The sequence below is a fragment of the Parasteatoda tepidariorum genome, chromosome 10, assembly GCF_043381705.1.
Source record: "Parasteatoda tepidariorum isolate YZ-2023 chromosome 10, CAS_Ptep_4.0, whole genome shotgun sequence".
Lineage (NCBI taxonomy): Eukaryota > Metazoa > Arthropoda > Arachnida > Araneae > Theridiidae > Parasteatoda > Parasteatoda tepidariorum.
Window position 1 is genome coordinate 47,051,193 of NC_092213.1, and position 26,450 is coordinate 47,077,642.

Sequence of the window (26,450 nt, forward strand, 5' to 3'; positions counted from 1 at the left end):
ATTTGCTGTTCAATGTGTTGAATATAACAATAAAGTAAAAAATACCTCATACATAACGTGATTAAATGCAGTTAAATAAAACGCATCTTATATTTAATTAATCTCTGTCACATAAATAACTTAGCTGGCAACATTATCGTGAAGTTAAAATCCGATCCCAGTTACCTATAAACAATTATTCTATGTAACCAAGCATCCGAGATTACAACTTAATCCATCTTCGTGTAACCGTAACCGTCCCCTTCAATAAATATATACAAAAAGTTAGCTTGCGTCTCAGTTTAGACCTACCAGGTGTTTCGTTCCTTAATCATTAGCGCGTGATTTCTTAAAACAATTTTATTTAGATTTTGTATCCTTTTTCGGGAATAGATAGTAAAATCGGATTGCAAACCGTGTCGGGCTTAGGATAGGGCTTTTTGAATGAACTAGTTTCGTCACTATGAAGTACAAATCATGCGTTTTTGGAATCTTTTTTTTACATGTAGTTTATAATATACATTGTATGATAATATTTTTTTTTAATCTAAATTGCGTAAAGTTTAAATAGCTTTTGATTTATTTCGTGGATCAAAATTATTATTAAATTTTCTTATATTTTATCAGTATAAACATTAGCAGTTCATTAGTTTTCAGAGTCTTATGGTTATTTCCTTTTCCGTTTCATAAGTTGTAATATTCCTATTGATAATATGAGACAATTATTACACATTATTTTAATATAAAAATTACATCTACACTCCTTTGCTACCACTCTTTAAGAAATCGCAATTGACTTAGTTCGAAAGTCAGATTTTTATTTTGAAATTAAGTCTATTACTATTTGAAATTATTCCTATTTCAAAATACCTTCATTTTAAGCGACAAATGATATGACTATGCGAGCGACTATGATATTGAAATTATACAACAGCTGCTCTAAAATAATATTTATTTCATTTAATTCTTTAAATAATTATGATAATAAAAAGACTTAAAAAAGTGAATAATACCTAAAACTGATAGTTAAAATTCGCAGATGTAAAATTATTTTTGTAATTTTTCTCGTTTAAATGTAAATTAGTGTTACTCTTCTGTCCAAACTTGTTTTACTGAACTCTTCCATCATATTTTTGACATTGTAATGAAGATAAAACAGGCATTTCACCTTGCTACTTTCTGTTTTTGCCCATTGTATTCCACAGTTTATTTTTCATAAATCCGTTTTTTTATGGTTTAAGAAATCTACATACTTCAGTAATTATGCAGTAATTAGGTTTTCCACCCCTATCTGTGAGAAGTAATTTTAAAAGTACGTCTTTTACATTTTAATGTATTGATTTGGCTAAATCATTAGGTAATTGTACTGAAAACTATTCAAAGGATTGCCGCATCAGTTAGAATAGTAAAAATAAATAAATAAATGAAGAAAGAAAAAAACGGACCGTTCTTATAAATTTATAATAGATGTGAAAGAAACAAACCCTTTCTGTTTGAGTTTAAAGATAATTGTTTTTTCTTCTTAAAAAAAATGATTTCATTTTATTTGTAATGAGTTAGATTATATAGAATACAGTGTTTCTCAACTAAATAAAGCCACCTTTAGTCTAGTCTGTATCTAAAGACACATTTACAAGACCTAACTCACTTTCTGATCTACCTGGACAAGGAAAAAATGATTGAATAAGTAAAAAAGGGGGAAAAAAGCCCCATCAAAATAAAGCAACTTATTATATATTCGTCATGTTTATACATAACTTGAAATAAATGATAATGCGTACCATTTACAAATCCCTGAAGATCATTAGCATCAATATTATCCCGGGTTTAAATGATGGAAGCATTCAATTCTGCCACAAACTGAAACTGCTACGTTTTGGCATATATAGTCCTACCGAGGATACGTTTTCTTAAGACTATTGATTGATCAAGTAAGAGAGCAGAGCATTCATAGCTTGCAACCCATTATCAAAAGCTAGCCCTGTGAAGATTTTCAATCAGCAGCTATTATTACAAAATGCATGAATTAAAGCTATTTTAATCCCATTACTTGCAAAATGAGATTTTAGCGAAATAATATGCAGTTAGTTGAATAGTTTCAATTATTTATGATCTTTTTATCGATAAACGCTTGTATGCTTATTGAGAAATAATTAAAAATGAAATACTATTAAGTGAATTTTCTTGTTTGTTATTATAATGCTCGTAACTACGGTATGCAATTCTCATTCTTTATTAGAATGTGCAATTGTGCATAGGTTGAAAATTATGCACTATGCACTTCATTTTATTACATTTTCAATTAACGTAATTATTGTTGATTGAAAAATAATTCAAATGGTATGAGAGTAAATGAGATTTATTGCTTGTTAATATACTCATAATTGCGCATTCATTTCTTACTGTTTATTAGTAAGTGCAATTATGCACAGGTTGAAGCAAAGCACATATAATGTTAGATTCACAACTGCACTGTAATTTATATATTTTGTTTTTCGCATATGTTAAATGATTTACAATTTGCAGAAACATTACATTCCATCATATCTTTAAAAATGTATTCATGCGTATTAATGTATTATCTTTAAAGTGTGTATTATGATACATGCATATAAAAATGTCTCAAATCCTATAATCATTTACGTCGGGTATGTATGAACCGTAAATGCGTTTAAAGTTTTACTGAAATTGTTTACATTCAGTGATTTTTTTTTTGTAAAAATTTTATGCTTTTTTTAAATACAGTACACATGATACATTTAAATGAAAGTATCTGCGTTTTAGAAACCTCACGTTGTACATACTCTTAAGCATTTTATATTCTTTATATACATGCATGTACCCGGATCCAGAGATGCCTTTGTTATCCTTCCTCCTTTTTGGATCGTTTACTTCTCTTTCTTTCATTTCGCTTGAGACATACTGTTTATCACGGTCTAATTTTATTATCTGAAATATGTATTATTCTGCTTAGGATTTCTTTTATTTATTTGTTTACTTTTTCGCTAGCAAAGTTGTATTAGGTTTTTGTGCTATGATCATGGATAACCAATTCAATCCATACAAGTGTACAGACATGGAACGATTTAAAAACTCTGCTATTGTTGTTTGAACCTAAAAAGTTTTTTTTTTATTAATATTGTTTCTTATCTCTTGATATAAAGTTTTTCAATAATTTTTTTTCTTGATTTTTTCTTGAAAAAAATCTTAATATAATTTTTCTCCTTATATAACCTTTTTTTTAAATTAATATCATTTCTTCCTCCTTGTATGAGTGAATTTTCCACTAGACGAACTAATATTTACGTCTAGTAGACTACATAGTGAGTTAAATACACACCGTTAGAATTTTCTTTCTAAAATTACATCCAATTAAGAGTAAATTTAACGGTTAGGAACATTTTTTCACCTTTACGTTATCAAGTAGTATCGTTGAAAAAACGTGTAGCCATTTATAATTAGGGTGGTTTCAAAACCGTCAAAAGGAAATTTACCTGGACGTTGGAATTAGGTTATGTTAGATATTTTCGTTAGGTAATAGACATCGGAGTTATGTTGTGATTGAGTTGTGTTTTTTCGAATGACTCATGAAATGTGATTTAACTAATTTATCTGGTAGTGCGATTAATCGTGAGAATTGTGAAATACTAAACTTTTTTCTGTAAAGCAGCTCTGAGTTTTGTCATCTGTCCGTAAATGAGAGTTTCGTGTTCTAATAATCCAGGGTAAACAACTGGGAGGGCAAAACAGGAAACTTTTCATGAGCTGAAGGAATGGAAGAATTATTGTGGTGCCAAAGCTGGGATTCGAACCTACTTTCAAACAGTCGTGAGATTAATAGATTGGCCCTCTTAGCAATAGTATGTAATTAAATGATAGGAACTAAGGGGCTTCGTAAGATGACTCTAGTTGGCACAGAAAAAAAATTATTTTATAAGGAGCAGATAACCGTATTAGGTGAAAGCAGACGTCAAACGATTTTTCTTTCAGTTAACAGTTTCAATACCATCATTTGTAAGATTTTTTTTTTACTGTTTTGGTTGAATATAGTAAAATAACAATTAAATAAATTATTATTTAACCAGTTTTACCAAGAAATTTTTAAGAGTTGCGTACCATATAAAAACCAATGTTTGTTTTTTGTACCTAGTGGTTTCTGTACTTATTTATGCCTAGCCTTAGTAAACTTCTTGCGTTTCGTAACATTTATTATTTTTTCAATTATTTATTTCCTACTATTAAAACAATTGTTTATTCATTACACAACTTCCCGTACTTTGTTTATTTTTCCTTATCTGTTATATTTATTTTAATTTTATAACAATTTTACTCGATTTCCTTCATCATTAATTTTAAATAAACCCAAAACTACCAAACTTTTCACCGCGAATGAATGGGAATCGGAATTTAATAAAAATAAATATAACATATTCACAACAATAGAAACCTTGAAATATTTTCAAGGGTTACTTTAAGAAAAGTGCTTTTTCAAGGGCTTTAATTCATTCTTCTTTCAAATGTATAACGACCATCAAATCTTTCTCACTTCCACAATACTATAAAGTTGACGTAATGTGGGAAAATTTCACAAATTTTAAAACACACACAAAAGAGGTGGATTTATACAGTTTCATTTTTATTCCAAAACAATCAATTTATTCAAAAGGTTCAATCATACGGAACTGAGAAAACTGAAACAACTTTCATCACTCAGGGTTATTTACATTTGATATGATTGATGTTCTGAACTTAGTTTTTATAAATTGTTCTTTTTTACTAATAATTATATTCCTTTACTTTTGCGGAAAATTGTATTAGAAACACGTTCAATTGTTTAACACGCTTTTTTATCTGATATATCAGATTTTAAGTTTTAGCAAAAAGGTTTAATATTTTGAAATAACTATAAAAAAAAATGTTATTTTCTCTCCATACTTTGTGATTTAAACAAATTACATTACTTTCCAATCCATTTATTTTATTTTTACAATCTTATTTTATTCTTTTAGGGAAAAGTCAAAAACTCGTGAATATCACTGCGTTTTCTGATCATTCAGGCGTTTAATAGGAGGGGAATGTTTATTAATTAAAAATAAGTAAATCAATAAATATATTAACGATAATAAAGATTATTATTATTTCCTTTAAAAAAATAATGATATTTTTTTATTATGTGAAATAATGGTTTGATAGTTTCGTCATACTGAAAGAAAACAAAATTTTATTTAGGTGTACGAAAGTTAATACATTTATCCACAAATTTTTTTAAACATATGAGAAAAAATATAAACTTTACACATGATACCGAAACTTTTTATACTTTAATAGAGAAAATAAAATTTTTTATTTATTTAAATCTATTTACATTTTTATTTGTATACCTGATAGTTTTCATAACATAGAGTATATAAGCAAAAAAAAAAAAAAAAAGAGCATATCTTTCAAAAAACATTACTATAAATTTTAGAAATCGATTGATCACTTATATGGTTACTTAAATTTATTTGATCGCGATCACTTATATCAGTGTACCACTAATAAAAAGAAAATGAATGTATTTTTTACTATAAAAGAATTACACAAAAGTTAAAAATCCCACCTGTCTGTTGACACCACTAATTATTAACAGTTAACTGCAAAAAAAAATAGCCAATAGAAAAATACGCAATCGAAAATTTTCATCTCTAGAATTGTTCTTAAATAAAAAATTTTAAAAATTTTGTTTGTTGCAAGATATTTCGCAAAAGAACGCGTACCCTCGCTAAACTGTTCCCGTACCCCTAGGGGAACGCGTACCACACTTTGGGAAACACTGACTTACATAAATACACAAGTGGGCGACCTTTTTGTTTAAATACAAAGTTAGGTAAACAACGTTTAAGAGCACAAAAAATATTTATAAATGCATAATTTATAAATTTATAAATATTTTTTGTGCTCCTAAACGTTGTTTACCTTAGTTTGTACTGACTTATATAATAATGATTACTTACATGCTCTTGCACTTATGTTTCAATTTAATTTTTTTTTCTTTCCAGGAGACAGGGAATTCAGGAAATTAGGCTGGCCCCTCCAAACCTTAAAAAGTATGACGCCTCCTTCTCCAAACAACGCATACTGGTCAAACTTAGCTGCGTCCACCAGCCCATCCTCATCATCTCCTCTCCTAGCCTCTTTTCATCCCCAATGTTACTCCTCATACCTACCCCACTATCCATTCACCTATTCACAGAACAGCTCGGCGGTCATGAGTTCTCTACCAACTCACGGTAGCCATCCTAGTTTAGAAGCTGCCACATCAGCTACTTCTCCTTATTTGCTGTTTCACACCGGTGTACCACCCTTCACGGCGTCGACGCCTTCATCAGCCACCTCAAATTCCATCGTGCCCGATATTGTGGGAAGGGTTTACAGTCCGCCCAGTCGACATCCTGCCGACGGACATACTAGTGGTGACAGCAGGGGGTCAGCCGAATATAAAGATGAGTCAGATAAAGAAAGTGGCGGATCTGCACCCCCAACGACCATTAGAGACTCTTCAACTATTGTGGATAAGCACAGAAGGTCGAGAACCTATCGACCGGTCCCTTATCCAGTGCCCTGGCAAGACAGGCTGGAAACAGCAGCGAATGCATAGTGTCTCATTGTATATAAAGGTAGGTTATTGTTTTGAATAAAATTAATTGCGTTTAAAGTTACCGTTCTGTTATCAAAAGAGTTTCTTCAGACCCCGGCTGCTGGTTACAAAGAAAAGCCGTTTCGAATAGGGTATGTGGGTTTAACCAGAGCCTGACTGAGGCAGGGGCATACGGGGCAGTTGCCCCTGTCCCCCACATCAAAAGGGGCCCCCAAATCGAATAGAAAGTTTATTTTACATTTCTTTCTTTAATGAACTTTTTTTAAACAAATAATCAGTACGGTGCAAAATCCATCTGTTTTATGCTGGCTTCTTCACTAATCTAATCTAATCTATATTTCGTAAATCCATGGCATTTTAGTGCGTAATACAGCTAAATTTTCGCAATTACGACGGTCAAATTTAGCTAATCAAAATCCTGTATTTTTGCATATCTCAAACTGCGATATGTTTACAAAAATACAGGCTTCTGGCGGGCTTAGTTGAGGCATCGTAATTGCGAAAATTTAGCTGAATTCTTCCCTAAAATCAGCAAGGATTTGAATTTTTCACAGCTAGATAACGAAGTTAACAATCAGAAAACTACGTTTGGCATGATTGACATAGAATTTTCAGAAAATTAATATAGTCGACAGAACGATATTTCGTCTGACCATTGGAGGTGAGGAGGGGGACCTTATAGCTATTCAATACTAGTCAATTTTCTTGTTACCTATAATGAGGTAAAAAATTTAAACACCTCTATAAAGTTCGGTTTTTTATTACTGAATTAGTGAGTGGATGGGGGCCCCCAAGAAGCTTTTGCCCATGGCCCCAATTAGGCTAAGTCGGGTCCTGGATATAACCCGTTTCACATTGGTTTAGGTTGGGAAAACGTTGGGTCACAGTGGAAATTCTCGTGATAGCTAGACAGTACTGTTACTTATTAAAAGATTTAGAAAGTATTGAACAATAATATCGTTCAAATTTGCTGCTACCTTAATATGGTGATTGGGTGAAGCCATATTACATATTCTGGCAACCATTTTTTCTTCTGCATAAAAAAAAGTTATTTCGAAGATGCATAAAATTAATAGAATTTATCTTTAATTTAAAATTTAATGCGTTTCACAACTAGAAAATAATTTAAAACTCTCTGTTGATTAATGGTGAGATAAGATAGCTATATTTTCACCATATAATGGTATAACCAATTAAATTCAACTAGAATTGCAATCGAAATTCTTTAAAACCAATCCTACTATTAATTTAAGCGGAATTGACAGCCCTTTTTCTAAGTGGTGATCTGGTCGAAAACGGAAGTTTCAGAAATTCAGAAAACAGGCTTTCAAAGTTTGATATTCTTTTCGAAATCGAACTTTAAAAATTAGCAAATTTTCTGAAAATAAATTAAAAAAGCACTAGTCTGAAAAGGTTTTATTTTTCACCTCTCAGATAATTCAGATCAGATTTACTGGTCAGAACATGCTCACAATGATCTCGTTACATTTCTACCTATAAATGTGTGATATATTAGACATAACTTATATAGGCGTACATTACTTCTCCGTCAGATATTTTAACAAAGATATATCTATTATCGTATACTGAATACAGATCAAAACTAGGATAACTGAGACTTTTGTCTGAAATCCCAAAAAGAACAGCATTTTAAGTGAACAACGTTTACGAACGTCATTCCTGTTGATTAATGACAACCTTGTCTAAACAAAAAGCTAAAAAGTTAAAATTACACGAAAAATACTTAACAGCTTGTTTGGTGTAAGGCACAGGTATGATATTGATATCGATCCAGTTATGCAATTAACATGTTTAGTAGCACGTGAAAAAATCACTAACAGCTTCTATCTCTATAATACCCCTCTCGAAAGAGATTAATATCTTTATACAAATAAAATAGAAAAGTTATAAATCTGAAAATAAAGTGAATTTTAATATATGCGGTGCTGATTTATCACATCACAAATACCTCAATCGCTTCGGGAAAAAAATGATTAAAAACTCCATTCTATTAACCTCGCCTGGCTAATCAACAACTGGTTAGTCGGAGAAAAAAAACAACAACTAATAATAAAAACTAAGTTTTCGAAATTGGAGCTTAATATTTATATAATAGAGAGAAGTCTTATCCAGCAGGAGTTCCCTAATCAATAAAGACTTTACCCAGTTTGTGTCTAGACAAACTGACAAGCTTCGTCTGGTTTTTCTATCTTAATGCATTTTCAATACATCACGACAAAACTTTGTGCAAAGTACTTCTTGACAACTTTTGAAAGTATTAGCAGTGCGCTCCCTTCCTGCTTTGTTTTGGCGCCGTGGGGAGGATTGAAAAAAAAAATATTACGTCTTTCATTCCATTTCAATTAAATTGAAAAAAAGTTTAAATTATATTATCCAGCTTTTTTTTTCGAATGCCTCTTGCGCGATGTCGGAATTTTTTTTATCTATTTATATATCTATGGATTTGAAAGGGGCTTCAGGTGTGAATATTTTTATGTATTCGTCGTTTAGTTGAAATAAATAAAATAAAAAGAACTAGCAGACGTTAGTCTGCTTCTTTCAAGCGAATACTTATTAGCTAAGAGCCCAAAAAGAAGTAGGCTAAGTCTGAATATTTCCCTCAATTTTAAGTAGTCGGAAATTTATTTAATTTTCTTTTAGTTTGTATTTTATTTTTTCTTGTCTGCTGAAAGAATTTTATGATTAAATAAAATTCCATCTATTAATTTATTCAAAGATGATAAAAAAAATATCGGAGTTCTTTGACTCTTAATATTAGTTTTAAATTCTTTTTAAAAAAGCCTATTTCACTTTTTTTTAGTAAATTACAACCATTTTGTTGGGAGCTTTTTTTGTTTATTAACCTAAAAGAATAAATGCTTAAAATATAGACGTAATCCAATTTCGTCTGTGCTATAAATGCTCGGCTGGACTAAAATATAATTGTCAAAGAGGTTTTTATTTACTAATTAATTTACTTGTTGCTATCAAGTAAAAAGAAATTACATGCCATCAAGTAAAAAGAAAGTTCCCATCTTATAGTTTAACTACGAATTTTGCACTTCAAATTTCTAAACATCTGTGATTTTTTTCAATCTCTGATTTTAAATTCGTTGCTCAATTTAGCATTCTTTAAATTTGGTTCTGACATATAACTATATCGAGACTAAATATTAAAACTAAGCAAATAAAATAAATGAATAAAAATATGAGGGTATTTTTTTATAATTTACTTTTTTGATGAGATTTTACGATAAAAAATAGTTAATTGAATATAAATTAGTAAAAATTAGCAACACACAATTATGCATAATTAGTATTACAATATTCAATATATTATATTATTTACAATATTCTAAAACCACATATGGTCTTATAAATTTCGTATTACAAACACAGTTATTTAATTAAAATGAATTTATTTAGTTTATTTAAACCATCCATTTCCCTTTATTTAAAATTATGAAATATTTTTAAATAATATTAATCATGAAACAATGATGAAGTGCAAGAAAACCATTTTTCAAAAATAAATTTTGATCATTATTTATTGCGCATCAGCTGCAAGTACGTAGAACTCATTAAATAAGCTAAAAATATAGAGAAAACAACGAAAAAAGATGCAAAGATTTTTAAAGGAGAATAAAAAAATTATTAAAATTTCTTTTTCTTTTTAAATGTTCACAAATTTAAAAAAATTGAAAAATTTGAAAAATAATTGGAAAATAAAATTAAATAAGAAAAATATGTAATCTTGTCATCAGCTCACACGCTTATATCAGAAGAAATAGTGCTTTCTAATATTGTATTAATGTAGCCAAAGAAAAGTACGTTTTTTTTACTTTCAGTATGACTCAAGTGAGGTTATGTGTAAGGTTATGAGTAAAGTATGATTAGGATGAATATATGAGTATGGTATGGTTAGGAGTACTGTAAGGTTATGTGTAAGGTAAGATTATGAATAAGGTTAGGTTATGAGTAAGGTAAGGTTACGATTAAGGTAAGGTTAGAATAAGATAAGGTTAGGAGTAGAGTAATATTATGAGTCAAGTGAAATTATGAGTAAGGTAAGGTTAGGAGTTAGGTATGGTTAGGAGTAAGGTAAGGGTAGAGTAAGGTAAGGTTGGGAGTAAGGTAGCTTATTATTCAAGTGAGATTATGAGAAAGGTAAGATTATTTGTATGGTAAGGTTAGAAACAAGGTAAGGGTAAGAGTAAGCTAAGGTTGGGAGTAAAGTAAGCTTATGATTCAAGTGAGGTAATTAGTAAGGTAAGGTTATGAGTAAGGTGTGGTTAGAAGTAAGGTATGGTTAGGGGTAAGGTATGGTTAGGAGTTAGGTATGGTTATAAGTAAGGTAAGGGTAAGAGTAAGGTAAGGTAGGGAGTAAAGTAATGTTATGATTCAAGTGAGGTTATGAGTNTAGAGAAAACAACGAAAGAAGATACAAAGATTTTTAAAGGAGAATAAAAAAATTATTAAAATTTCTTTTTTTTTAATATTCACGAATTTTAAAAAAATTTAAAAAATAATTGGAAAATAAAATTAAATGAGGAAAATATGTAATCTTGTCTTCGGCTCACACGCTTATATCGGAAGAAATAGTGCTTTCTAATATTGTATTAATATAACCAGAGTAAAACACATCAATACAATAGGAGCATAAAAAATAAATAAATAAAACGAAAATAGTATAATAATAATATTACCTATTATTATTACCTAAAATTATTTACAATAGAAGAAGGTTTTTCTTGGATTATCACAAATAATCACCCTATTTTAACTTATTGGATTTTGAAATTTCTGTTCTGTCAGTTTAAAAGAAGCTTACATATTGTAATCTTCCAAAATTGTATTCCAAATATATATATATTTCTATATATATATGAAAACTCTTCAATAGATATACCTTCCCTCTGTTATGCAGATAGAGAGGGATATTAAATCCACTGAACACGATTACAGAAAAACGACGCTGAAGTGAGTTGTAAATCCGGATTAAAAAAAATAAGGAGAAAAAAATACTACCTTGCGCTTTTCCCCTCATAGTTGTGATTTTAATTTTCTCTTCATCTTAATTGCGGCTGACCTGGAAAAATAAATCCACGCTCGAAGAATAATTTCGTCAAAATTAATTTCAGTGATGCTTCAATAAATGTATGTATAGTCATATCGTTGTTTAGTGGTAACATCTGCTTATTGTTAATGTGTTCGTGACTGCCTTATAAGTATTTATTTTGTGTTCACAAAATGGTTTAAAATAAACTAGAAAATAATAAAATCCGATACAAAGTTTAATGCAAGCGTCTAGCTGTTTTTTTTTTATTTATCGTATTTTTACGGGCTTTTTTCGTACTTAATACAAATTATTTTATGGTCCCTTTCAATGACATAAATGAATGAAAATTCGATTATGTATATATATAATGCTAAAAATGAGACAATGAAATCAGTTTTTTTTCCCTAAGCGTTTTTAGATGATTAATTTTATTACTTTTTAAGTATGGCTTGGTTTTGAATTAGCTCTTTTGTTTAGTTATTTTCAAGTGTTTTGACTGAGGTTAGAAACTAGTTTGAAATATATTTTGTGAAGTTGTTAATATCATGAAAAGCTAATTATGTCTTCTTTTTTTTCTCATTTTTTGGTTATTGCGAAACTATAAAATACCCAAATATGTTTTATTTTATTTAGAATAATTCTTTATTTACGTTTTCTCATTGACTTGAGCAAAATTCCATTCGAATAAAACAATCTTGATGAAAATAGAGACCACCAACGAATTTGAATTCTATGAAAAATAATTTTAAGTCTTTAACTTTCAAATTATGGCTAAACATTATTTTGCTATTCTATCTTATTTATCTGCTCAAAAACAACTATGAATGATACTGAAATTCTTTCTGTAATTGCTATGCAGAGTTAAATCTTTATTTTAATCTAACTTTTTCCCCTGTTTTATGCATACATTAATTTAGAGAGTTGATTTCAGTTTGAATTGTAAATGTCCAGCTGGATTAGAAGAAATTCGCTTGAAATTGGAAGCTGAAAGGGAAATTCGCTCTCAGCACTCTGAAACTCGATACAAAATTAAAAACGAACGAATTCCTCTTTTTTGCAATCGTTTCTAAATCAAACTGCTCATTCTTATTTCTTAATAATATTTTCGATGTATACTAACCCGCAGAATATATACGGGCATACGAAACTGTGTCAAAAATGCATCTGACTTCTCTATGGCCTTAATGACACGTTTTTAATGTATGCACAAGTATTGCGATAACTATAAAGTACCAATTTGCATTTTTTAAAATCCAATTCAAAGAAGACTAAAATCAATTCTTCAAATTGCCATAACTTAATTACAAAAAAATTTGTTTTAAAGATATTAAATATTAAATGTTTTCCTTTTAATAAGTCCTTAATATTTAAATTTATTTGACAATTTACTTAGACATATTTCCCTTAATAAAATTATAAATAAAATATAGATAATTGGAAAAAGTTTAATTATTGAAATTTGTATCTAAGCATCGATTATTATGTACAGGAAAAACAATTGTTCGTTAATACCTTTAATGCTGCTTTGTTGTTGATGTTCGTCAATACAATCCTACAAAACGTTGTAAAAATAATACATAAGATTTGAAAAAATAAAGTTTTTTTTAAAAATATTGTTTAATACACTAGAAACCTCCTCTCTCTGTTTACTCCCCAACCCTCGTGGATTCAAAATGATGGTATCAACACGTCAAATTTCAACTCTGTAAATGCATTTTAATTTTTGCAGTTTATGCAATTTTTTCCAACTTTAACAGTTAATAATTCTCGGACGAATTATCGAATGTTCATTTTTCATTCCATCGTAATTCCTTTACACTTTCCTACGCTTCCAGTAATTTCAAGTTTCTAAGTCTTATTTTTTGCGCAGTAAAACAAAATGTAAACTTATTTCGACATTTATTTTGGCATAAAAATAGTTATGTCTTTATCAAACCTAAAATAAATTATATTAAGTAAATCGATAGAAAATTTTAAGCAAGTTTAATTATATAAACTGCTATCTAAGCGTAGGATATTAGGTTTTGAAAAATAAACGTTCGTAAAAGCCATTTAAAATGCCTTATTTTAATACAAAAATAATAAACCTGGTAAGATTTATTTTCTAATTTTAGATACTCAATTTTTTAGTTGAATAGCAATCCTCAGAAAGCGGAACATTTAAAATTTTTATAACTGATATTTATGATTTAATCGACAATCATAATTGAGGTAATTTTTTATTCTGTCGAGGATATGAACCTAAAATTACCTTGATTCTAAAGTTATGACGATAGGTATAACACACCGTTATTTAATGCTATAAAAGCATTCTATGAACTGATCTATAAATGTTTTTTTAACTGCATACACAGACACCTTACACATCTGTAATGCATACAAATGTTTGATTGTCTTAATTACGTTTAAGACTATAAAAATAATTTTATTTATTTAATTTTTTTTTTTCTGTTTCGTTTTGGAAAAAAATTTCAAACCATTTTTAAAGATTTAATTTTCGTACGTAAATTTACGTAAATTTAAAAGGAAATTATGAGAAGCTTTAAAATTTGAAAATATAAAATAAACAACCAATCTCTAAACGATCATTTCTAAAAGCAGATGTTCCTTTGAAATAAATAGGTGCGTAACCTAATGAAGAAAGTTAGTTAATAGAAAAGCATCTGCATCAGGTTAGTCAAAAATAATTTTTCCCACACCAATGAGGAAATATAGGAGAGAAACCTTCACAATTCTGCTCTGTCAGAGAGAAAAAGTTAGCGTTTTAAAGAGGTTAAAAAAATTTTAAAAATTTCTGTAAAATGCATTTGTTTAAATATTTTATTATCGGCAATTTTGTTTTCATATTTTCCTCAATTATTGCCTTATTTCAAACAGGTGTTCATTCTGAGCATGACAATCTATCTCAAATTCATATTTAAAATTCAAGCTCCTTTGTAGCAATGCTCAATGTCAGGAGTACTGCGATAGAACTGTTGAACTCAAATAAACAATCGAATCAGAAGAAAGGAGAGACGAAGGAATAAGAGAAAAAAGAAGAGAGGGATGGAGATAAATGAAAAAGAGAGAAAATCATTAAAGCCTATATAACTTTTTTTTGTGGCAATACTCTGCAACATAAAGAGCACTGAAGCTCTATTATGATCCTGCAGCGCCATCTATGAACTCTCTTCACCGAAGGATTTCACATAATCCATCTGTTTAGCGTAACCATCAAAAATTTTATGATTTCTAAATTTATTAACATATTATTACAAATTTCTTTGTCATTTTTGTCAAAAAACTATTTCTAGAAATAAATTTTCTTGGACAGATCTCGAGTACCACACAAAATTTTTCAAAAGAATAATTCTAAAAACATTATTATAACTAATTAATTATATGAAGGTAATTTAAATAGTAACTAATTAATAAATTCAGAAGTAGGCAAAGAAAACGATGCTTTTCAAGTTCTGCAAAGAATAAAATTTCATTATCTCTAAATAAAATAGATAGACTCAATGCATATGTCGCGTTGAATCATCATACTCTTTTGCGAAGTCATAAAAATATTAAATATTCAGTATAGTTTGTACAAATATTTTTATTTGAACTTAATTTTACTTTTCTTAAAAAACTTTTTAAAAAAAAGTGTGAAGGGGGGAAGAAATAAAATTTCAAAAAAAGATCGTTTTAGAATGTGATAAAAATGACGATATTTCTTGTATGTAAAACTACAAGGTGAAAATCGAAAAAAGATTGAAAACACTAAACCTTAAAGGTTTCACTTTTTCTTAATTCCTTTGTACTTCTTGCTTCTTTTCATTCATATTACTAGCTATTCTAAGTATATCTTAAACAATTCACAACTGGTAAAACCAAGAAGTTACGTCAAGTAATAAAAATATTGATAGTTAATGCCGGATCTAAAGTTCCACATATAACACATCACACTTAAGTTCCACATATTTCCTCTGTATAAAGACATGACATCACCAACGAGCAATCAAATGTTTGATGACAACTTTTAAGTAGTTTGTAATTTATTCTTATCCCCAATGATTTACGGGAAAATGTTTGATTTACGAAGGGATACATATTTCCAACTACAAAACTACAACGTAAAGCTTTAAAAACTGCACAGAAAAAAAAAATTCTGGTAAAATAACCGTGCTGTATGGTGATATTTTTGGTAAATTATTAATAATAATTCTGGTAATAAAAATCAAAATTTTTGTTTTTTAAAATATTCATTTGGTATTCTTATTACCACAAAAAATAACAAACTTGAAAGTAACTTTAACCGAAAAAGGTTTTTTAATGTCATATTTTAAGGAATCATGATAAAATTATAAAATTTTACCATGTTTACCAAATTTTATCACGGCACACTATAAAACTATATTTCATTATTAATTTCATCAAAGTCATTACCAAAGCACTTCAGTAAAAATTTCCGAGCTTTTTGGTGTTCCCATAGAGCCAGAAACACATTGAACACATAAAAGTATGGTTAAAACTACCAGAATATGATTGCATTTTACCATATTCGTGTAGCTTTAACTACACTTTTTTTCTCAGTATACGAAAAGTGATTCAGTTACTTATTTTAAAAATTTCATATAATTTTACAGTACATTTGTCTTTTTTTATATATAACCCCATATCAAAGCAAATTTTTAATAATTTGGAAACTAACTCCTAACCGTTTGTGTTGAAACGAACTTTTAATACATGGAAATAAAATTCGTGTTTGTTTTTCTTTTTTTTTCGATAATCTTTTAAAATTGGATTATTTATCATGAAATTTAAAAACTCGTTGAGGTCTAATTAATTGTTTGAAAAAAAACTGCAGAAAAAAGGAAGGAAAAAAAAAACTACTCAAATACCGCCCCCCCCNCCCCCCCCCCCCCCCCAAAAAAAAACGTAATTACAGGTCTGTGCTACACATCAATTTTAATTGTTTCTAAAAAAATATTATTTCTTATTCTTGTTCTTTAAAATTTGAAATAAAATCGTTTATCATAAACCTTATCTACTAGTTTTATAGTAATTTCCATTATTTAACAGTTATATAGTTCGTATTATAATTAGAATAAAATTTTATTTTGCAAAATTTTCATCCCTGCCTCATCGTTAAATAAAATTTATAGCAGATAAAACTTTGAAAAATTCACGAAAGCTCTTCATTCTGACACAAGGGTTAAAAATGGCTAGAAAATTTTAAAACTAAACTAAAACGTGACATATTGTAATAAAAGTTTATTATTTTAAATTTAGGAAAGGTAAAAAAAAAGTCCTCATTTTGTACGCAACATATAAAAAACAATATCGTAAAAAGTTACTATTTGTCATTGACTTGTCTGAAGTTTTCAGACATAAGGGACTATCGCCATATTAACTAGACATAGAAATGTCTTGACTGTCTGGAAATATAGGGTTGCTAGAGATAACAAAAGTTCGACGCCATTCAATTCAATCGATAACCTCGCCACATAAAGGGAAATATTAATTTTCCTATTAAGTGCTCGACTCGTTGCCTTTTAAAATATTATAAACAAATTTTAGAGGGAATTTGATTTGATGTAAACGAGTTATTAAATTCGAATATTTGTGGACAGTTTTCTTAAAAACAAAATTTAAATTTCCATTACTTTCATTGCTTAAATTGTTATTGCTAAAAACTGAGATCCTCTTTAATTGCTTTGTTATTTACCACATTTCTAAATGAGCAAAATTCTTAGCTTGTTTTTCCATCTGAATGAGAAATTATTCTTATTTATGCAACACACAATGCTTTATTATTCATACAAATAATTATACTTTTCCTTTTCTGGTAGAGCTCTTTCAAATAAATTTATCTTTATCAGATTTAATTTCTTTTAAGTTTCTCTTATAAATACAATATAGTCATAAAATGACGTCTACATTTTTTATTTGTAATTTCAGCAATTTCTGCGACTTAAATTTTTAAAGTAGTTCAAAAATCATCCGAACTTCTACAGTACTTAATTTTCATTTAAATAAATAATACTATTATTTATTTTTTAAATGATGCAAAAATTATGCTTTTTCTTTTAAATTTAAAACCCTGTTTTACAGACGATATGACCCAATGATGATAAGTTATGCTTGAAATAAGTTTTAATGTAGTTTTTACTTAGAGGGGTTTTGTTTAATTTTTCTTCAATTTTAAATTTATAAATCTCAAAAAATATATAATTTAAGTATAAATAATTTAAAATATGTTCTACATTTTAAATATTTTANCATCCGAACTTCTACAGTACTTAATTTTCATTTAAATAAATAATACTATTATTTATTTTTTAAATGATGCAAAAATTATGCTTTTTTTTTAATTTAAAAGCCTGTTTTAGAGATGATATGACCCAATGATGATAAGTTATGCTTGAAATAAGTTTTAGCGTAATTTTTACTTAGAGGGGTTTTGTTTAATTTTTCTTCAATTTCAAATTTATAAATCTCGAAAAATATATCATTTAAATATAAATAATTTAAAATATGTACTACATTTTAAATATTTTATCTTAATTTAACTTAATAAAATTCTTTTGAAATTTCATACTTAAATTTAAGAAAAAATATTGCTTTAAATTTGGACGTCATACTTAGTTTTTAGATTTTTTCTTCCAGTTTCAAATTTTAATTTAGTAAAACTAAGAATATAATCTATCGAAGAAAGGAATTTAATTTCAGCCCTATTTTTCTATTTTTCATTTTCTTCCTTTTTATATTAATAATAATTAAGGGTTTTACCTTCAGCATCTATAGCGTTGGATGGGGAACACATGAAATTAACTCATTGTTTAATAATAATTCATTTTCATTGTTATGTTGAAGGCATCTTTAGTTACAACTTAAAAGTAATTTTAAATAAATTCGGCCACAAATTATTGCATACGTGAAAAATTCTCTCAGTTATCCCCGATCGATGAAATTCTCCAATTATAACTCATTTTCTCCGGAACTGAATCTCCAGTTTATCGAACACTTGGCGAACGCCAAAGTCTTTGTTTACATACATTTTGCAGAGTTATACACATATACGTTCCCTGTCTCACATACCGTCTTCCGCGTTTATCCAAGGTCGTTATAGAAACAAAACTTGGAGTATTCACAGCTTTTACTCCCGTAGTAATAAATAGTGATCTGGGGCTATGACTTTATAAGTTATATCTCTCCCCCCTTTTTTTCCCTAAGCCCCATAATTTCAATTACGAAGTAATTTTATCCTTTCATTTTGAGTATAAATTACTGTTGCAGTAATTTGCTCGCGAATTTTTCAGATTGTTTATTTCTTTGGAAGAATTTTGTAACTGATGTTTTAACCACATCTTTGTTGTTTTTTTTTTATTCGATATTTACATTTAGATTGGTTTATTTCTATTTACGTAAAAGTTTTTTTTATTATTTATTTCTACACTAAGTTAGCGTTATGCAAAATAAGGTATAATGATAGTTATGCAAAAGCAATTTTTTTTTTTTTAATGTTTTAATAAGCTGTAGATAAACATAATATAATGAACCAAAAGATCTAAAGTCCTGAAAATATACTACAACATTAACGGATATAAATATTTTCCTTACATATTTATTTACGTAATATCACTTCATTTATATTTTATAATGTTTTTTAAACTGTTATTTTATAAAATTACATCGCAATCGTTCATGTCGCAATAATTAATTTTTAAAATCTACGAGAAGATCTCTTCATTAAATCACGGTTTTAATTAAAAAGTAACACTTTAGCATGAATTTATATTTAATTTATATGCTTTAAGAAACTTTAAACTGCATAAATTATTCTTGTTTTTATATGTACAGACATCATTTAATTAAAAATTACTTTACCATATTTTACTTTTAATATATGCTGAACCAAAAAAAAAGTTTAAGCGTGTATTAATTATCATTATTTGATTTTTAACAGCATTATTACATAAGTTACAGTTTGAGTCATTCCAAAGCAATAATTTAGCTTGTTTTATTTTTGTTAAATTACCCTATTAGTGCGTTGCTTCTAAATTATACAAGTATGTTATAATTCTATTGAAAGGAGTTTAAGTTTTATTTATATACGTATATTTAAGTGTAAAATAAGATGACATTTAATTTTCATTGTTTAGTTCGTTCTTTTAAGCATAAATCTTTTTGACCGTTAAAATGAAAAGGAAAAAAATACATTTCGATGTCGAGTTCACTACACCTGGCGGTAGTAGTAATGCCAAAAGTATACCTATTTGTATATGTAAACTCAGTAGGTAAGCAAAAAACGTTAAACATTATTTACGAATCTTCTGGCTCCTTTTCAGATAAGTGAGCCAAGATGTAAGTGATCTCGCTCTTTATTATTTATTTCATAAAGGATTAAACTTTGTTCACTTAAAGAACAATTAACATTTTTAATACGCATTAATCATCATTGTAGTTAGTTTGGCACCTTTTTTTCTTAAATAACTGTATTCATTTGTAATGTGATATGCATGAATCATCTCAAAAAAAGAAAACTGTTCTTCATTTTGCAACGTCTTCTTTTGTGACTCGGAAGAACTATTCTATTCTTTGATTAATACCGATCATTTTTTTTATTAAAAGTTTACTCATCTCATTTTTTATTAAAAGTTTACTCATCTTTTTTTTTCTGTACTCGTATATTAAAATCATCATTGATGGCATGGGGTAATAATGCTAATTGTAATTATATTGTATAGTTTTTTGTTTCTCACTTAGGATAAAAAAAAATATTCTCTTCATTCAACATGTATTAAAAATACAATAAAAAATATTCTAGCCATTCTACGCTTCGGAAAGTATGGCTTTTAAAAAAAAAATATCTTAATTTACAGAAGTGAAATGCTTAACATTTATAAAATAATCAAACACACTAAGCCAATTTTATCTATTTTCAAAGTCTTAAGAAATGTCTGCACCAATTTGCGTACTCCATAACTCATAAAACCAAGTCTCGAAAAGAAAAGAAGAAAAAAAAGGACCACCCTGAATAACTTTTAATTTAATGATTGGATCTTCACGATCTAGGACACAATCTTAATGGTTGATGCGTAAACTTAAATATGCTAATTAATTAATGAAAATGATATTTTAAGTTGTGAAATCAGACACAAAAGCGTACATTTTGTGAATAAACGCACCTTTTTTTCGATGGATTCGAATTTTCGAAACTCAAAATATGGGGGAATATGGTCAAAATAGTTTGGTCAAGAAATCGGTTCAAAATTTAGACCCCTTATTGTAAATTTCACTTTTTCTAAAATCTAAACTATCTATTTACCTTAAATCTAATTTCAATTTCCGTATCAACTTATGTTCTATTTTATAAAAAATAAACTATATTTTACAAATTCTATTATAAAATAAAAATAGCGTATTTATGTATTTTCTATGTATTCATATATTTAAATGAATACCATTTCACCCTGCTGACCGTTTGTTTTTTTGTTTTGCTCAAAGTGAAACACGTTTGTGTCAGAATCACTTTTTTTCCTACTGCTGTTTTTTCATAACCTAAAGCTTATACGAATAACTAATTGAGCCTTGATAGTTATAACGCAGTAAACATAAACTAGAAACAAGTTATCTCATGGTTAAAAACAGGTCTCTTAGGGATGTTCATTTGCATATCGTGATATCCTTGAGCGAATTAACATGCAAAGACTTCACTAATACAATAAAATGGCCTTTTAAACTAGTGAGGAAGTAGTTATGAGTTTGCAGATTACAGGTTCATTCCTAATACCGTGCGTTCTTGTAAAACGATTAAAATCAACAAACGTGTACTACATTGTAGTAACTCAGTTACTAACTAATGATAGTTTAATGTTAATATATTAGAAATTTCATTGCGTATTTTCTTTTAACTCATGATTTTGTTAGTAAAGTATCAGTTGTAAATTACATTTTTTTAACAAACTCCTTCACAGATATGACTGGTTTATTTTGATTCTTTTATAACTTTTATGGCACACTTTATTATTTTTTTTAATCTAATATTTAACATGAGTGAAATTCTATCCAAATTTAGAATCAACGAAATTAAGAGGTGCACAGAAATAAGTTTAAATAAAAATAATAAAATAAAAACAAATAAAAAGAAATTGTTATCACTTTTGATTAATTTTATTATTATCTGCACTTTTTGTTTATCTTTTGGTCTCTTTTCTGTATTTCAGGAAATCTAGATTGTAAACCGTGTCGTTTTTTTCCTTTACATTTTTTTCATAAAATTTTAGCTTATTATACACTGAAATATAAAAAGGAAAAATTCATTATAATTACTGCGATTATTTAGGATTTAATACCAAACAAAGCATATTCCTTTTGAAATCACAGCTATAATTAATAATGTAAAAAAAATAACAGTAAAAGAAATATTAAAGAAAAATAAATAATGCAGATACATAGAGAAACACAGTGCAGTCCAATTACTAATAAATTAAGTTTTTAACTTATATTGTCAGATATAATTCGTTAAATATTAATGAAGCAATTTGCTTTCTTATGTTCGAAAAAGCAATAAATTATGCATTAAAAAAACGTAAAATTTCATAAATGTTGCATATAAATGAAATTTAAAAAAAAGCTACGATGCATAAAGCTGCATGTGATTTTAAACAATTTACTTTTATAAAATTCATGAAATAAGTTAAAGACAGACGTTGTTTTAGTCATTATTAATTAAAAAGACAGTACTCCTCATTAATTAATAAATCAATAACTATTTCCGCCATCTGTCCAAAACTGGTGGAAAATCTTCCCAGACGTGTGCAGACTATCATCGATGCAAAAGGGGGACCAACATTATATTAATGTGTGCCTCAGAGCGCGCTAAGTCCATCGCGCGTTCTGATGTGTGAATACTTTTGCCAGATAGTTATAATATAAATACATTTTTAAGTTCTAAAAATTAATAACAAAACATTAAATACCATTTCAGAATTTTACAATACACAAAAAGTAACGATGTAAATTATATTGTGTGAGGAAGTTAAAATGACCACTCTGTCATAAGCAATAAAGCGTTACTTCTTTTATTCAATTTGTTATTTTAACCATTGCATATACTTGTAGTATGTATAAATAAAATTTTGAAGTAGTCCGAAAATTGATAACAAAGACGCAAGACATTAAATATAATTTCAAAATGTCATTGAAATAAAAATCAATAGTATCCAAATTGTATGGGAAACCCATGTCCAAAGGGTTACGGATGAGCGACGCTCGATGCATCGAATTAAGCAAGATAAAATAACACACAAATGGTTGCACACCGTCAGTTTTGTTTTGCTTTTCTATCTGTGGTTTTCTTCATCATCTCCCCAAGACAACAGTTACTGGCAAAACAAGTAATGGGAATTGAATCTATCAGGTTTTCTGTGATCAGTCTTGTCGGAACGTTGATTTGCATTTTGAATATCTGATAAAAACATTTTCTTTGTTGCGTCCGGTCAACGTGTCATCTGTTCCATATTTAGATAACCAATGATTTTCTCTTTATTTTGTTGTTTGTCTGAAACATGAAGGAGGCTGAGATGTTTCCGCTTTGTTTTCTGTTGCAATTTAGTCTATTTTGAGACGTACATATCTTGTATATTATCATATACTTGTATATATAGTAAATAGTTGCTAAGATTAAGGGTCACTAAAAGTGTGCAGGTGTACAGATTATATGAGTGAAAAGGTAGAATAGAGTTAGTGGTGACCATGCACTCCTTGCTATAATTAATTATGAGTGTCTTCATTTTATTCTGTTATTTCTCAGAAACTATTTAATTTACGTATTTCAAAATCTTTTGGGTTTATTTTACTAGATTAAAAACTTCTTTCAATTCAAAACTATGCAAATTGAAAATAACAGTCGACGTGTTCCAGCGTTCAAAAACTTGCCAGACGTGAAAGACAATTAATAGTTTCATTCAACATAATCCATGCACTTCTGGCAAGTCTTGAAAATAAGCGCTTATTTTTGAGCACTTGTTACATGTCGACTGTTATTTCCAATTTACATAATTTTGCATGACGTTTTTATGCAATTAATATCTTACAGCTTCAGTTTACTGGGATTATTTATTTAATGACATTAAAGGTTAAACTTTACAACTGTTAATCGCTTGAAGTTATATTAAACTAGCTCCAGTTGTCATATTTTATTAATCCAGATTAACTTAAACTTCATTTTTCTTTTGACTTATAAATATAAATACATCTATTCATTTTTTTAATTGTTATTGTGAACTGAAATATTTTTTAAACTACTAGAGTTGTTCACAATTTTTAATCCAAAAAATTTCTACATCTAATTTTATAACAGATATGGAAGGTTTCACAAAAAAGGCAACATAATATATGAACTTATAAATATTGTTCTTCAACTGATTCAAATTTTTTTTTCTTAAAAAGAAAAGAAAAGAAGTTTTTCTATAAGAATGCACAAATGTAAATTTCGTTAAACTATAAATCTATGATATCTTTCGAATTTCCAGCTAAATTTTTGATCTCAGGATATATGGAGAGAATAAGGCAACTGACTAAATTTTCTAAATTTTACTGACAGATTTAATGTTTTTCTCAGAAAACATTCTCACAGTATTTGTATAAAATACATAAAGATGAGAATTACTTTTCTTTCAGTAAGGAAAGAATGAAAACACTAATAAAAGCAAAAATATGAACTTAAACCCACATGAAGTAATTTATACCCACAACATGTAGGCATCCACTTTATTACTTGAGCACCATTTTTATTGCTTAATACTTTAATTGACTTTATTAGCCATGAGCAATTGCTGACTACGGTATTAAAAATAAAAACAGGTGGAACATAAAATTAATTATTATTTCATCTGCACCTGCTCCATGTGTCATTTCAATTATTCTCTTAACCAGATAGTCATAGAAATATATAGTGAGAGTTGTTTAATAATAAACGCATCATCACGAGCTTTTTATTTACTTTTTAGCATAGCTATCTTGATAATAAATAACCTCCAACTAACACTTCCTCTAAATAATTAGCATATGAGGAAACGACGTTCTTTTTTTCCCCTACCCACTCTACCTAGCCAATGTTATTGTTAAAAGTTTCCTCATTTTCTATTAGTTATGTAGTTGCAACTACTGCTCTGAAAAAAGTACATAATAGCTTGATTTAAAATCCAATTTTTTTTTTTCTATTTTCCAATTCGTATTTCGGTGTTATTTCTAAATTATTTCGGGGTATGGTTACTCAAATAGTTCATTATTTTTATATGAAATGTGTCACCTAGTCATGTGTTTTATATGAAATGTGTCGTTACTTCTATTGATTTTTAAAAAGTAGCACTAAGTAGTTTTATTTCAAAAAAATACCATACCAATATCCACGACGCTTTGGTTATAGATATATTAGCAATCGAAGTCTGTATAAAATAGCACCAATTTAACTCTACAATGCTTAAAGGCATCATTGTTCGCTACAAATCTATTTGATTAATACTATAGAAAAGTAGTAATACTAAAAATTATTCGAACTCGAAATGCCTATCACTAAATAAGCGATAATTAAATGATTAATTTAAACTTTTACTATTCAACGAAATCGTCAATGTTTAAAATGTATAAAAATATATTAAAATATTTTAAATCAGTTCATCAATTTACTTTAATTAATAAAATTTTTAATTACTGATTTAACATATTAAATTTTTAAATACTTTTCTCGCACAAAAAGCAAAAATTTATTTATGAAGCAAATATTTTCTTTCATTAACGCTCAAAAATAAACAAAGTGCAGAAAGAGAGAATAATAATTCTTTAAAGAGAATGATAATAATAATAATTTATTTTAAATGAATGGCACAATAACGTGTTTTCTCTAGTTTATAAATGAAGAGATGACAAATAGAATAGGTCACATCCTTGTTCTACTTTTACTCTCTGATTCGTAAATGTTATCTGAAAAACTAAATGAACAATACATATTACGTATCTTGTCTTTAACTAACTGAATACCCGTTCTCCGTGCAGAGTGAATAATAAAAGAGAAAAGAATCTATAAACCAGTACTGAACAACACTGCGAAATCATGCACCATACTGAAAGGCACATGCAAACCAAATTACTAAAGCTAAAGTAATAATTACAATTTTTATTTGTTTATTATTAATTTTTCTAATTTGTACCTTTTGCTAAAATTAATCAAGCATCATTTGCGTCAATATGACGATATTTTACCTTTCTCTTAAGCGATTTAGAACTATTTCTCCATTAAATTTGCTTTTTCAGTACATAACCTGTTTTTTTTTAAATTTCAAATATCGTTGATTTTTACCTTTCTATTGTTGACTTTTACCTATCGTTGACTATTACCTATTTTATCGTTGACTTTTACCTATCGTCGATACTTTACCTTTCTCCTAAGCGATTTTAACTATTTCTCCATTACATTTGCTTTTTCAGTACATAACCTTTTTTTTTTAAATTTCAAATATCGTTGATTTGAAATTATTTAGTTTTTAAAAAAAAGATCTTAAAAATATAATTGTATACGAAATAAATACAAGGCTTCAAGTTATTTAAGGAATACTAACTCGGTGACGTAGTCCGTATATGCTACCACGATCACGTTGATTATTTAGTTTATCTAACACAAAGAATAAAAAAATAATTAAATATCTAAGAACGTGCAACGAATTCTACGAAATTATTTTGCAGGGTACAATCTTGCTAATATAACTAGTCATTCACGACAGAGTGGGGGGGGGGGGGACCTTG

The 26,450-nt window shown here is 28.1% G+C and overlaps 1 protein-coding gene across 2 annotated transcripts in view; it reads left to right on the forward strand.

The window, feature by feature from the left end:
- The window catches only part of LOC107443843 (doublesex- and mab-3-related transcription factor 1A), a 172,613-nt gene that overhangs the window by 133,103 nt on the left and 13,060 nt on the right, over positions 1-26,450 (forward strand). For both annotated transcript variants that reach the window (XM_043050834.2, XM_071187113.1), the window contains exon 3: positions 6,018-6,635. In XM_043050834.2, the coding sequence (XP_042906768.2) occupies positions 6,018-6,616 (599 nt within the window). In that variant the 3' untranslated portion in view covers positions 6,617-6,635. The remainder of the gene's footprint in view (positions 1-6,017; positions 6,636-26,450) is intronic.